Source organism: Canis lupus, chromosome 21 (assembly GCF_048164855.1).
Source record: "Canis lupus baileyi chromosome 21, mCanLup2.hap1, whole genome shotgun sequence".
In the NCBI taxonomy this organism is placed as follows: Eukaryota; Metazoa; Chordata; class Mammalia; order Carnivora; family Canidae; genus Canis; species Canis lupus.
The window spans coordinates 41,508,657-41,521,923 of NC_132858.1; the positions used below are offsets into that span (position 1 = coordinate 41,508,657).

The 13,267-nt window shown below is 39.6% G+C and overlaps 1 protein-coding gene across 4 annotated transcripts in view; it reads right to left on the bottom strand.

The window, feature by feature from the left end:
- Positions 1–338: 338 nt before the first annotated feature.
- The window catches only part of PUS7 (pseudouridine synthase 7), a 57,288-nt gene continuing 44,359 nt past the window's right edge, over positions 339–13,267 (bottom strand). For all 4 annotated transcript variants that reach the window (XM_072791521.1, XM_072791520.1, XM_072791523.1 and 1 more), the window contains 7 exons: positions 10,034–10,095; positions 8,723–8,883; positions 7,692–7,818; positions 5,731–5,832; positions 3,290–3,419; positions 2,052–2,143; positions 339–1,445 (listed from right to left, as the gene is read on the bottom strand). In XM_072791521.1, coding sequence (XP_072647622.1) covers positions 1,309–1,445; positions 2,052–2,143; positions 3,290–3,419; positions 5,731–5,832; positions 7,692–7,818; positions 8,723–8,883; positions 10,034–10,095 — 811 coding nt within the window. In that variant the 3' untranslated portion in view covers positions 339–1,308. The remainder of the gene's footprint in view (positions 1,446–2,051; positions 2,144–3,289; positions 3,420–5,730; positions 5,833–7,691; positions 7,819–8,722; positions 8,884–10,033; positions 10,096–13,267) is intronic.

A 13,267-nucleotide genomic window follows, 5' to 3' on the forward strand; every position in this document is an offset into this window, starting at 1 on the left:
CTTCCATTGCCAGACATGGGACAAATGTCACCCACACCACTGTGGCATGCTATTCCTGGGAGGGAAACCTTTCTCCATTCTTCTCTCCAGAAAGCACGCTGGGAAGCAAGTGAGGGGAGCTCTCGTAAGAATAACCCCAAATCCAGTCCAACAGTTGGACAGTTGGTACATTGAACTGTATTATTCTCATGACATTTCAACCCGATCTTGACACATCTTTGTGTTGCCACACCATTTCAGAAGATCCCTCATTCACTTGGTTCCTCCCCCTCAGTCTGAGCTACGGTTCTCGTGTGCATGCCGTTTTAATTTCTTTGATTAATTTAACTAGGAGAAAGGAGTTTTAAAAAATATTTATTATATTTTGTTCTAAAAGTGGTAGAAAATAAAAATTGGTGCACTTATGTCACACACCCTTGGAAAGGCATATTTAGCCTTTCGCACCAGAGACAAGTGTTACACAATGCCAGAGACGCCTACGCCCAAGGTGACAAAGGCTGCTGCTGCTTAGAGGGGCCTCATACAAAGTTTAAAGTTTTCTTCTCTGCTGTCACATATTTTGCGGCAAATACCAGTCCAGCGGAAAGAGTTCTGAACGTAAAAGGCACCTAGAGTAAAAATCAGACCTTGACTTAAAAAAAAAAAAAAATAGCTGGACGTGTTTACATCGAGAAAAAAAGGCCTTATTGATGCAACTGTCCTGCAAGGCAAGGATAGTATCAATGCAAAGCTATTGCAACTAAAAGATCTATCAACGCTGACCTAACCCTGATATAGGAGTTTGATGATGACAATCACTTTTGCATTTATAAACCTGTAGATGTTTTATCATCATTTAAATAAGCATGAGTACTGTACTTATATTAAGAGGTGGAGGTGGGGTATACTATTTATTCATAGTCAAGATTTGTTTTGTTGCATTTTCTCTTAAAATGCATTGTTGCACACTCCATTCATGGATACATTAAAAACTCATGTTGTCCTTTAAGAATGTAGCAAAACCTAAAACTGCAACTTTAAGCCGAAGTCCTTTTAAATGATTACAAAGCTAATAAAGCTGACATTTTACTATGATTTAAGCACCTGAAATATATTTTGATCAATTTATATCCTCTGAGCTAGAATTAGGATCCTCAGGATTTGTATATGTGTACAAATATTGCAAATTAAGCTAATAAAAAATTGAAAAAATACAAATAATCTTTAACTACAAAGATCTAAAATACACCTATGGGTCTGTACTAAGAGAAAAATGAATAGGAAGCCAGCAAACACTCGTCTGCATCTTCTAATCTGGGGAGGAAGGACTCAGCGGAGCCAGGTGGTATTCAGCTGGGTCTGGTTCTTGATGCTGGTATCCATTTTTAGCACTTCGCGAATGGCCATGGTAGCGTAGGTAGAAGGAGGGAGAGAAAAATCCATCTTCAGAGCTCTGTATTTGCCCTCTGCCAGGTGAGAGAGAAGAGAAGGGTCAGAAAAGGAAGGCAGCGGCAGACACTGGGGCGAATCATAATCATCGCAAAAGAAAGGAAACAACTGTGCTCTTTTCCCTCCGGCTCGACCTCCCGTGGGGCCTCGGAGAATGAAGCCTGGCCAGGACATCTGGGAGTAAATGATCTAGCTGAATCTCTGCAGTAATTCTACCTGGAACCTTCATAGAAAGGGCAGACAACAAAAGAGCAACAGGGTGAAAACAGACAAAAGAATGTCGGCAAGAATTTGACAATGACAATGCAGATTTCATGTGTTAGATTCTGTGCTTGGATTTTCACTCACCTGTGTTAACTCAGGGTGGGGATGGGGGTGGGGTGGTGGAGGAAACATTCAATCACCTAAAACCACAACCTTCTGTGACGTTCCTTCATTTCCAGTGAAATCTACTGTTTTCACTATCAAGCTATATACACATGAAACTAGGATGACAAAACACAAAATAGAAATCACCAAGCTGGTGGAAGGAGGTGGTGATTGCGAGAGTGTTTTGTGTTTTGTGTTTTTGATTGGGAAAACATTTCAAAGTTGACGCAGAACTGATGGCTGAGTAAACTTACCAGAAGCAAAAACCGGTGGTGGTTTCCCTTCTAGGTTGTCCACATCTGTGTTGAAGAGTGGAATTTTAGGATCATCGTATGCAACGACCTCCCTTCAAAGTACATAAACAAAGTAAAGTATGAATATGAGTTGCCATCAAAGGTACTAAGCTTCTCATTGCCATTTGCTTAGAAAGGAAAACATATAGGCCTGTTGGAAATAATTCTGGGTGGGATGATTTGATAACAGAATAGGGCCAGATCCTCTACGTAAGTACTGCCCATTATTATACAGCAAGGTGACAAAGGATGCCAGTCTATGTAAAAAAAAAAAAAAAAAAAGTTTCCTTAAGACAGAAATTCTTTTGTACATATGTAGCTGATAAGTACTAAACTTCACTTTGCACAGGTGTGAATAAATTACTAATGGCATTAATATGTTCTCCAGAGTGGTTTTCACTAACACCACCGTGTTCCTCATCAAGAACTGCTCTCTAGAGTGGGAAGGACCAAATCCTGCCAAGCTCATCCCACAACCCAGAGAAGAGGAGAGAAGAGAGGGAGAGAAAGAGATGGAGAAAGGGAAGAGAGAGGATTTCCTGGCAAGAGAAAATGAAGATTTCAAGGTTTAAAATTCAAGATTTAATTTAAAAAATTATCAAATAGAGCTTTAGTTCACATTAGGTACTGAAATATTTTAAATGACTTAATACATGTGTATTTTTCTCTTTAGAAACATGGTATTAAAACAAACATCAGTGTTTGGAACTCAGAACTAATTCTGAGTAAAGGCAGCGTGCTGAGGGATAGCTCGGTAAGCAACACTGAAATTTTTAAAGATTTACTTTTATTTATTTGGGGGGGGGGCGCAGAGGGAGGAGAGAGCCTCAAGGAGACTCTGGAGCTTGACGACGGGCTTGATCTCACGACCCTGAAATCACACCTGAGGTAAAACAAAGAGATGCTTAAAACTGAGTCACCAAGTGCCCCGATAAATCACAATTTTTTTTATTAGTAAGGAAAAGTATTGTCTGTACATTTCTTCAATAATTTAGCAAGGTCAATAAAATATAAACTCAATCACTTTCATTCACATTTGTTTCTTGATGACTTGAAAAATCCCAAGTAGTAGAAATAATGATTATGGTAATAATATCAAGTAGCACTTCTATGCTAGGACTGGAAAATATACAGGTGATGCAAAAGCTTTCAATTGCACATAATAATTCAGTTCTATTTCATTGCAGACTATCACTCACCAACTGACATTCTGAGGGCGAATAATGATCTTTCGATAGGCCCCTGATAAGGAATAATCTCGAATTTTGTGTCTCATGTTGTCAATATCCAGATTGTCTGCTGTGAGCATTTCTCTGTAGGCTTCACTAACTATAAAATATAAAAAGTTAGTTGGAATACAGCATGCCAGCAAGCTACCTTCAGCTAGACCATGAAGAAAGTAACATGTAAGTTCAATTAGATCATCCTAACAAAACCAGTCCCTCTAATTTATAATCCAGTCTGTTCTCTGGAATCAAAATTTAGGGACTTACTTCCAGGACTAGTGTCTCCAGCTTATATTTGATAACCTGTAAGTTATCTCTTGCAAGCACTACAGTATCTGGGGTGTAAAGATCTCAAGCTAACTACAAAAAGCATTTCAATACAAGTTATTGACCTATTAATACAAGCTCCGAGTTGGAAGAGACCATGTACAGCGGCCTCAAACTCTTTCTGGAAGAAGGCAGATATAAATAATATATATATATGAATAGATCTGGAAAAACCATCTGGCTCAGTCTCACACCTGATGTAGAATCCTTTTTATTTATAACACCGTAGAGAGAGAGAGGCATCACTTTGCTTGTGTGTTGCCATTTACTGGTAACTACTTCTTTTTGTTTTTTTTTAAGAGTTATTTATTCAGGAGAGATAGAGAGAGGCAGAGACACAGGCAGAGGGAGAAGCACTCCCTGCGAGGAGCCCGATGCGGGACTCGATACCAGGACCCCGGGATCATGACCTGAGCCAAAGGCAGATGCTCAACCGCTGAGCCACCCAGGTTTCCCTGCCGGTAACTACTTCTTTGTGAGAAACACAATTGTTAGAAAGTTCTTTATTCTAAGATGAAAACTGTCTTTTTAGAACTTCTGTTGACTGCTTTAGAACACAGCAGACTCACTGCCCTCTTCCACACATACTCACAAGCACTGGACCGACCTTTAAGCCACATCTTCTTTAGGCCAAACAACTGTTCCTTCAACTGTCCCTCCTCTGACTTTTCTGTATTCCCCACAAAACCCTGTGTCTGCTCAGGGCAGCAGCCTGATGTTCAATAAATAACCCCAGATACTTTTTATGTAGATGACAATCAATCTGAGCCTTTACAAAAGTAAGAATTTACGTTTAACCCAAATCAATGCCTTCTGCAATTCTTATAAAAAAAACCCTATTTTTCATGAATTACTATTAATCATTTTGGGTGACATAATTTGCAAACAGAATGAGCAGACTTCTTTACTCAAGTTATTCATAACAAATACTGGGTTGACCAGGGTCGAGGGAAGACTCCCTGACAACACCTGTAAGACCACAGGGATCCCTAACTTGAGCACTGCTGGATGCGGAGTGTGCCTATGTTACCAGTCCACATGCCCTAACCACCACCCACCCAGGCTGGGAACCCGACTTAGCCACTAGGTTTGCATGCACGGCTTGGTCAAAGGTGTGCTGAATTTCTGTTTTAACTGGTATCAGCCCACGTTTCTGATCCTGAGAGGTATAAGAAAGAAGAGTGTATAACTTTTTCTTTCTTGGAAAGAGAGTGTGGCTCTGAGCATCTGAGTGCCTTCCTTCTGCTCCTGCTAGCACTGTCTCCTGGGGGCCTCACTGTGCGGCAGACCGCTTCCCACCCTCTCCCTCACCTCGCTATCCATTCTCTCCTCGTCTCTACTCCTGTCCCTCAGCAAAGTCAACCTCACCTAAGTATTAGGAGCACAGCAATTTGGTTGTGTTAATTAATCAACATGTAAGTGGCAGGTGACTTTAAAGTATTTGTATTATCAGAGAAAAGTGTTAATACCTTAATCATTCTGTAACTTGTACAATTTCAAGGAATATAACATTGATTAAGGAAAATCATTCTGGTCCCGTGAGAGAAAAGATGGGTTTTGTTTTTTGAAGTAGGCTCCACGTTGGGTATAGACATTACTTAAAAATAAAAACTTTTTAAAAAGTTAAATTATCCATCTGAACACATTCCTTCCTGAGAGACTTTGTATGTAACATGGTTTATAAATGTTTGAAATCTAAACATTTTCAAGTCTAATGGAAATCAAAATTCTAAAATTATATTTCAAGTACTGATTTTTTTAAAATGGACTTTATTTTTTTTTTAAGATTTTATTTATTTACTCATGACAGACACACATACACACACACACACACAGAGAGAGAGAGAGAGAGAGAGAGAGAGAGAGAGAGAGAGAGAGGCAGAGGGAGAAGCAGGCTCCATGCAGGGAGCCCAACGTGGGACTTGATCCTCCAGGATCACACCCCAGGCTGAAGGCGGCGCCAAACCGCTGGGCCACCAGGGCTGCCCTCAATTACTGATTTTTGTGCCCCTCTCTTTATCTTGGTGGCCAGTGGCTTAAAATACGTCAGGTTTGTTTTAACTATTTTCCCCAGACAGGGAACTTACTTTTATGCTTTGGGTAGATAACATCGAAACCAGGCAAGGGCATTACCACATCATGGATGGAGTAATTATTAACATCTTCTTCATCAATATAGGTGGCTGTAGCTGCAAATTCACAGATAGAAAAATTATGAAAACAGATGATATTTTCATGAGCTTGATCTTCTAAAATCATACACATCTAAGAAGTTAGAAGTGCATGTTGACACAGGCTAAGTGGCCTACAGAGGTTAACAAAAGAAAGTTAGATGCATTTCTATTCTACTCAAAAAATGAAGATCATGGATTGAGAACAAGTGGCAAGTCAAATAAAAAATTATTTCTCAGCTGCACCCTCAGTTCTTAGAATGTATGCTTTAAAAAATCAGCTTTTTCCTTATTTATTTTTAAAATATTTTATTTATTTATTTGAGAGAGAGAGAAAGCACAAGCAGGGGAGAGGGAGAAGCAGACTCCCTGCTCTGCAGGGAGCCCGATGCGGGGCTCAAATCCCAGGACCCCAAGATCATGACCTAGGCCAAAGGCAGACGTTAACTGACTGAGCCACCCAGGTGCGCCCTCCTTTTTCCTTTTTATTTTATTATTATTATTTTTTAAGACTTTATTCATTCATTTATTCATGAGAGATCCAGAGAGAAAGAGTCAGAGACACAGGCAGAGGGAGAAGCAGACTCCATGCAGGGAGCCCGACGTGGGACTCGATCCTGGGACTCCAGGATCATGCCCTGGGTGGAAGGCAAGCGCTAAACCGCTGAGCCACCCAGGCTGCCCACCTTTTACTTTTTTAAACAACACTACAAAATGCTATCTAAAATGTTATCACCAATGGATGCATTTTGCTAAAAGAGTAATTTAAAAAATCATCTGCATTTAGAGGATGAAATGTGATGGCACATGGGACATCAAAATACACTGGATGTAATCACATTGGAGGAGGTTAAGAAATAATCCTGAATTAATAGTTTTTAACAGAAATCTTAGTGGAGGGATGCCTGGGTGGCTCAGCAGTTGAGCGTCTGCCTTTGGCTCAGGATGTGATTCCAGGATTGAGTCTCACATCAGCCTCCTCCTGGGGAGCGTGTTTCTCCCTCTGCCCATGTCTCTGCCTCTCTCTGTGTCTCTCATGAATAAATAAAATCTTAAAAAAAAAAAAGAAACCTTAGTGATTTATTGGGCATAAATACAGATGAGCAGGCCATGTCTTCAGAGAACAGAAGGGCAGCCACATATGCCAGGAAGACAATGGACTGTGAAAATAGGCAGACTTTCATTCTGAGTCCCTGCCGTTTCTTTTTTTTTTTTTTTTTTATTTATTTATTTATTTATTTATTTTTTTTCTGCCGTTTCTTTTTTGACCCAGCTGCGGAACCTTGTGAACCTTGTCTAAAGAACAGTGAGAATACTTCACAGAGTACTATCAGCTTTAAACCAGAAGATGTAGGCGAAGGGCAGAGCACAAGGCCTGGCCCATGGTGAGGGCTCAGCATCAGATGGGATTGTCAGTTTTATGAATGCTGTGGGCACAGACTATGCACTACGTGTCTGTTATGTCATGGCCTGCACGTTACGTGAGCTCCAGTCGAGTGCTGACGTAAAGAAACTCTTTAAAAGTGGCAGGCAACAGCAGAGAGGCCGAGGTACGCTCAGAAGCATAGAGATTTTGCTAGATCCAGATTAAAGTTTGGAAAAAGATTTAAGGCAACACTGAGTCCAAATCTATTCCTGAGAAAATGGAGGCCCAGAGACCCAGAGAGAGCCAGGCAGTTACTCAAATCAGATATGTATTCTCATTAAAATAAAGATTCAAACTGTTCAGTCTGAGTTTATGACGTCTTTCCATTTCAACCTTACTAGACATCTCTCTCTCTCTCCCTCTTAAGTAGTGGTGAGCTTGGTTTTTAAGCACTAGTGTCAAATAACTGAGCCACAGTTGGATGGAATAATGATGATATCTGCCTTTTTACCTCCTTTGAGAACAAGGTCCCCTGGAACGGGCTTCAGTCCATACTCTTCTATTCTCTTGCTTACCATGTTATTCCACACATAGCTTTGATAGCTATGAATATACATTAAGCGATTATTTCTTGGTATCTGGAAGGAAGAAGAAAATGGGTAAGGAAAAAAAAAATACATGTTCTGAATATTAAAAGTACTGTACTTTCCAAGACATCTCACTTGTTTAATGGTGACCCCAGGATAAGCAGCTCATACTTTGAATGTCATTTTTCTAACAGCTTAGAGAAATAGGGACTGAAGCACAGAACCAGTGCTAGAGACAGAACCCCTTCGACTATAGGGTCTTCACAGCTCTGGTGACAGTGGTTCCCATGCATTCATACAAATAAACCTATACCCTGGTGGAACCTATACCCTGAATCAAAGACACATCACTGACAGGGTAAACAGTGCTTTCTTCCTGATAATTCCACGGAAGGAGAAACTCTAAATAACAGAACTGATCACTAATTACGTGTAGGAAAATCTGCTCTTTTTGTTTATCTGGGGAAGAGTAAGATTGAAGTTGAAGAGTTAAACCAGTCTGTTCTGGGTTATAGATATCCAAATACGAGCATAGGTCATACATGTCAAAATGGTAGCCCCACTGTTGAACCACCATGAACAAATCGAAGTAAAATGTGATCATTTAGACCACTTCTTGTGCAACCTCTTACTTAGGCAGGTTACAGTTCTGATGCTAAAGAATGATCAAGAAATGAACTCTAAGATGGATTGTGAATTTCTGAAGTATCCAGATACTTAATTTAAATTTCCTTAGGGATCATATTTTCCACTCCAGCAGTCCCTGCACCCACCCTCTTCCCGCTTCACCATTCAGGGTACAAACAAGGATCACTCAGGTAACACAGCACTCAGAGATCAAAGGATCCTTATTTACCTTCTGCTCCTTCAAAATTTAGTACAATATTTAAAGATAAAATTTAAAAAGCATTAAGCCACCTCACGTCATTTGCCTGACTTCACAAATAGCACTCACTATGCCAAATGCAGAGACTATATTCTTCATTCCATATTTGGAAAGTCCTCGAAGCAGCTGCCCTTCCACACACCTTTTGACAGGAAGTTTTCTGAGGGCAGCGGCTGGGTCTTTGCTCTTCGCCCACTCTTCCCTGCACTTAACCAAGTAGCCCTTTTCGGCTGGGGGAAAGAAAAAGCAGTGATTAAAATAATTTATTGAATAGATAGATTTCCATAACCTAACATGCTTCCTAGAGAACACAAATTAGAAAATGCTCTTTGTAATACAGGTACTCTGAACAGCTTCTGCTCACCTGAGAATACCCATCAGAATGTGAACAGGACAAGCAGAGCGTACAGAGCAAGCCAGCTTTGTCAACCTACCGCCAACCCCAGGATTTATTTTTTTTTAAGATTATTTATTTATTCATAGAGACACAGAGAGGGGGGGGGGGCAGAGACATAGGCAGAGGGAGAAGCAGGCACCATGCAGGGAGCCCGACGTGGGACTCGATCCAGGGTCTCCAGGATCATGCCCTAAGTTGCAGGCGGTGCTAAACCGGTGCGCCACCGGGGCTGCTCCAACCCCAGGATTTAAAGACCATTACTGTTCCATTATCACAGCTGATTCAATAGAGGACAAAACCAACACAGTCCTTTCTTCTGTTTTTCTACTGTGTTGGCAAATTTAATAGGCCACTCACTTTAAAATTAGACTTTATTTCTCTTTTCATTTGCAAATGAATAATTACCCAAAGTGCAATGTGGGTCTCAAATCCACAACCCTGAGATCAAGACCCGGGCTGAAATCAAGAGTCAGATGCTCAACTGACTGAGCCACCTACCTGCCCCTGCAGGCTCCATGCAGGGGCCCAACGTGGGACTCAATCCCGTGACCCCAGGATCACACCCCGAGCGGAAGGCAGACGCCCAACCACTGAGCCACCCAGGCATCCCTCCTCAATACTTTTTTGCCCAGTTTTTACATCATATTACAGTATGCTTTAACAGATTAACCACAAATGAAATATGTTTGGATTCCTGCATGTTTAGAGATTTGGTAGTGCATGGGGAAAAAGAAAGAAATGTATTCATTTATGAATTAATAAATGAGATTAGCTAAACAGATGAAAACAGGATATAAATTATGTATCTCAAATATATATATAATTAGTGAAAAAATAAACTATCCTCTTTACTTTAAAAACAATTTTTTAAAATTCTGAAATAACCATCCCCAAGACACACATACTTTTTACTCAAAACAATTCCATGAATACCTAACAAGATACTCTATTTTTTTTTTCTTTAACATGAATTTCATTCTTACCTCCAGAACGGGGTTTCAATATTAAATCCATGACTTCAGTCCAGGAATTCTGGAGGATAGCTCTAAAATTAAACAGCATTTACTTTACTCAATTTTGCATTACATGCTGAAATTGGTGGAGTACCAAATCATGTTAACTTTATATATTTCATTAAATGTGAAAGTAAGCTGCAAAACTAATATAAAGGTTTCAACTGTAAATACCAAAGGAACTTTAAAAAGAGAGAAGAAAAAAAAAAAAAGAAGAAAATAAAAACATGTTCACTCATTAACATTGAGTATCACGGCAGTTTTCAAAATGCAAATGTTATAAATACTACCAAATCATTAAGCTGTTACCCATGGTATTATCTGTATAATCAAAGTCTGCACTAAAACTTATTTGAAACTTCTCAAGAAATTTCTCCCCCTGGTTAAATATCTTCTTGTCTAGACAAAAAGAATAACATTTTATCCTTCCCTATTATTCTTGCCAAAATGGAAATATCTTTATTTTTGTTGATTAGAATATATGCTTCTTAAAAATTAAAACATTTAGGAAGGTTACCTGTTATCTAATTAACACTATCTAAGGCAACACTTTAGAGTGTATTTGTTGTGATCCTTTTAAAAACGATTTTATCTTTTAAAAGATTTTGTTTATTTGAGAGAGAGAGCAAGAGAATGAAAGGGAGCAGGGGCAGAGAGAGAAACAGGATCCCAGGACCCCGGGATCATGACCTGAGCTGAAGACAGATACTTAACTGACTGAGCCACCCAGGTACCCCCTTAAAGATTTTAGTTTTAAGTAATCTGTATATCCAACGTGGGGCTGGAATTTACAACCCCAAGATTAAGAGTCATCCACTCCATCAACTGAGCCAGTCATGTGCCCCCATGACTTTTTTCAGAAATTTGTCAGCATAGGTAATGTTTAAACTTTTATTATCTTTTGCCATACAAAAATTTTGTATATCATATCCGAAATTTTTTCCAGTAAGATTTCTGGTGTTGGAGTCTTGCTTAGAAAGGCCTTTGCTAGGGACGCCTGGGTGGCTCAGTGGTTGAGCGCCTGCCTTTGGCTCAGGTCATAGCCCCAGGATCCGGGATTGAGTCCCACATCAGGCTCCTTGTGGGGAGTCTGCTTCTCCCTCTGTCTGTGTTTCTGTCTCTGTCTGTGTCCCTCATGAATAAATAAATAGATCTAAAAAAAAAGAAAAAGAAAAAGAAAAAGAAAAAGAAAAAAAAAGAAAGAAAAGAAAGAAAAGAAAGAAAGAAAGAGCCCTTTCCTAGGGGCACCTGTCAGTTAAGTGTCCAACTCTTGGTTTCAGCTCAGGTCATGATCTCAAGATTGTGGGAACAAGTCCTGTGTAGAGCCCCAAGTCTGACTCCGTGCTTAGTGGGGAAGTCGCTTGAGAATATCTCCCTCTCCTGCTCCCCTTGCTCACTCTTTCTCTCTAAAATAAATAATAGTAATAATAGATAAATATTTTTAAAAAGGCCTTTCCTACCATAAGAATATACAAATCTCTTCTAATTTTTCTGTTTCTTTTAGTTAATCACGGTATTTTTCATGTTTAAGTTAACCTAGTTTTGCATATTACGCTATATAAAATGCTCTTTGGTATCTTATGATATGATCATATGGATTTTATATCTACTAATGCAATTAATTACACAACAGATTTCTTACTGCTGGCCATCCTTGCAGTCCTGACACAATCCATGCTGTATTAGTCTTTAAATATTCTCCTGGGTGACACATCATATAGCTGGCTAGGCCATCCCCAACACCTCCAAAGAGAGTGGAGTACTAATTCAGGACTAGACCCTGGTCTGTCAGGTACCACAGAAGAGACATCTATGTTCAAAAATCTTTGCTATCTAGCTAGCCACTTGATTTTATAAATAGGTTTATTGCAAAACACCTGTGCTCATCCCCTGACACCATGTGTATGACTGCTTTCACACTGTTCTAACAGCAGAGGGGAGTACCTGCTATGGAACACGCCACTCTGTGGCCAAAAATGTTTACTATCTGGTCCTTCACAGAAGTCTGCCAATGCGTGGTATAATATGTTACAAAGTTCCTTAAGATGCTACCATATACATGAAAGTTCAGTATATATTGCCATATTAAACATGTGCAGATTTGGTTTACAAGAGGCCACTGTATCTGGCCCACTACACATTAAGATGTTTTCTTATGTTCTTTCCTTCTTCTATTTAAAAATTTGCATAAAATATGCATAACATAAAATTCATGATTTTAGCCATTTTGAAAGTGTACAGTTCTATGACACTAAATATTCATACTGTTGTGTAACCATCTGGATCACCTGCCTTCAGAACTTTTATTTATTTTTTAAATATTTTATTTATTTATTCATGAGAGACACAGAGAGAGAGGCAGAGACACAGGCAGAGGAAGAAACAGGCTCCATGTAGTGAACCCAATGTGAGACTTGATCCTGGGACCCTGGGATCATACCCTGGGCCAAAGGCAGACAGACGCTCAACTGCTGAGCCACCCAGGTGTCCCCCTTCAGAACTTTTACATCTTTCTCAGCCGAAATTCTGTACACACTAAATAACTCCCATCTCTTGGCAACCACCACTCTACTTGGTCTATTTGACTATTCCAGGTACCACATGAAAGAGGAATTACACAGTATCTGTCCTTTTGTGACTAGCTTATTTAGCATAAAAGTCTTCCAGGTCTATTCATGTTGTGAATTGCATGTGTAAGAATTTCCTTCTTGTTGGGATGCCTGGGTGGCTCAGCAGTTGAGCGTCTGCCTTTGGCCCAGGGTATGATCCTGGAGTCCCAGGATTGAGTCCCACATCCAAATAAAATCTTAAAAAAAAAAAACAAAGGATTTCCTTCTTGTCAAAGTTGACTGTATCTATGTGCCATGTTTTGCTTATCCACTCATCTGTTAATGGAAACTTGGTTGCTTCCACCTTCTGGATGTCATGAATTATGCTCTTAAAAACATGGGTATTTGAATATTTGCTTTTACTTTTTCTGGGTATATACTGAAAAATGGAATCTATAGATCATATGGTGATTCTACATTTAAAAATCGCCATATATTATTTTCCATACAGGCTGGACCACTTTATATTCTCACCAGCAATGCACAAGGGTTCCTATTTCTCCACATCTTCACCAACACTTGTTTTGTTGTTGTTTTTAATAATGGCCTTTCTAATGAGTTTAAACTAGTATCTCATTATGGTTTCGATTTGCAA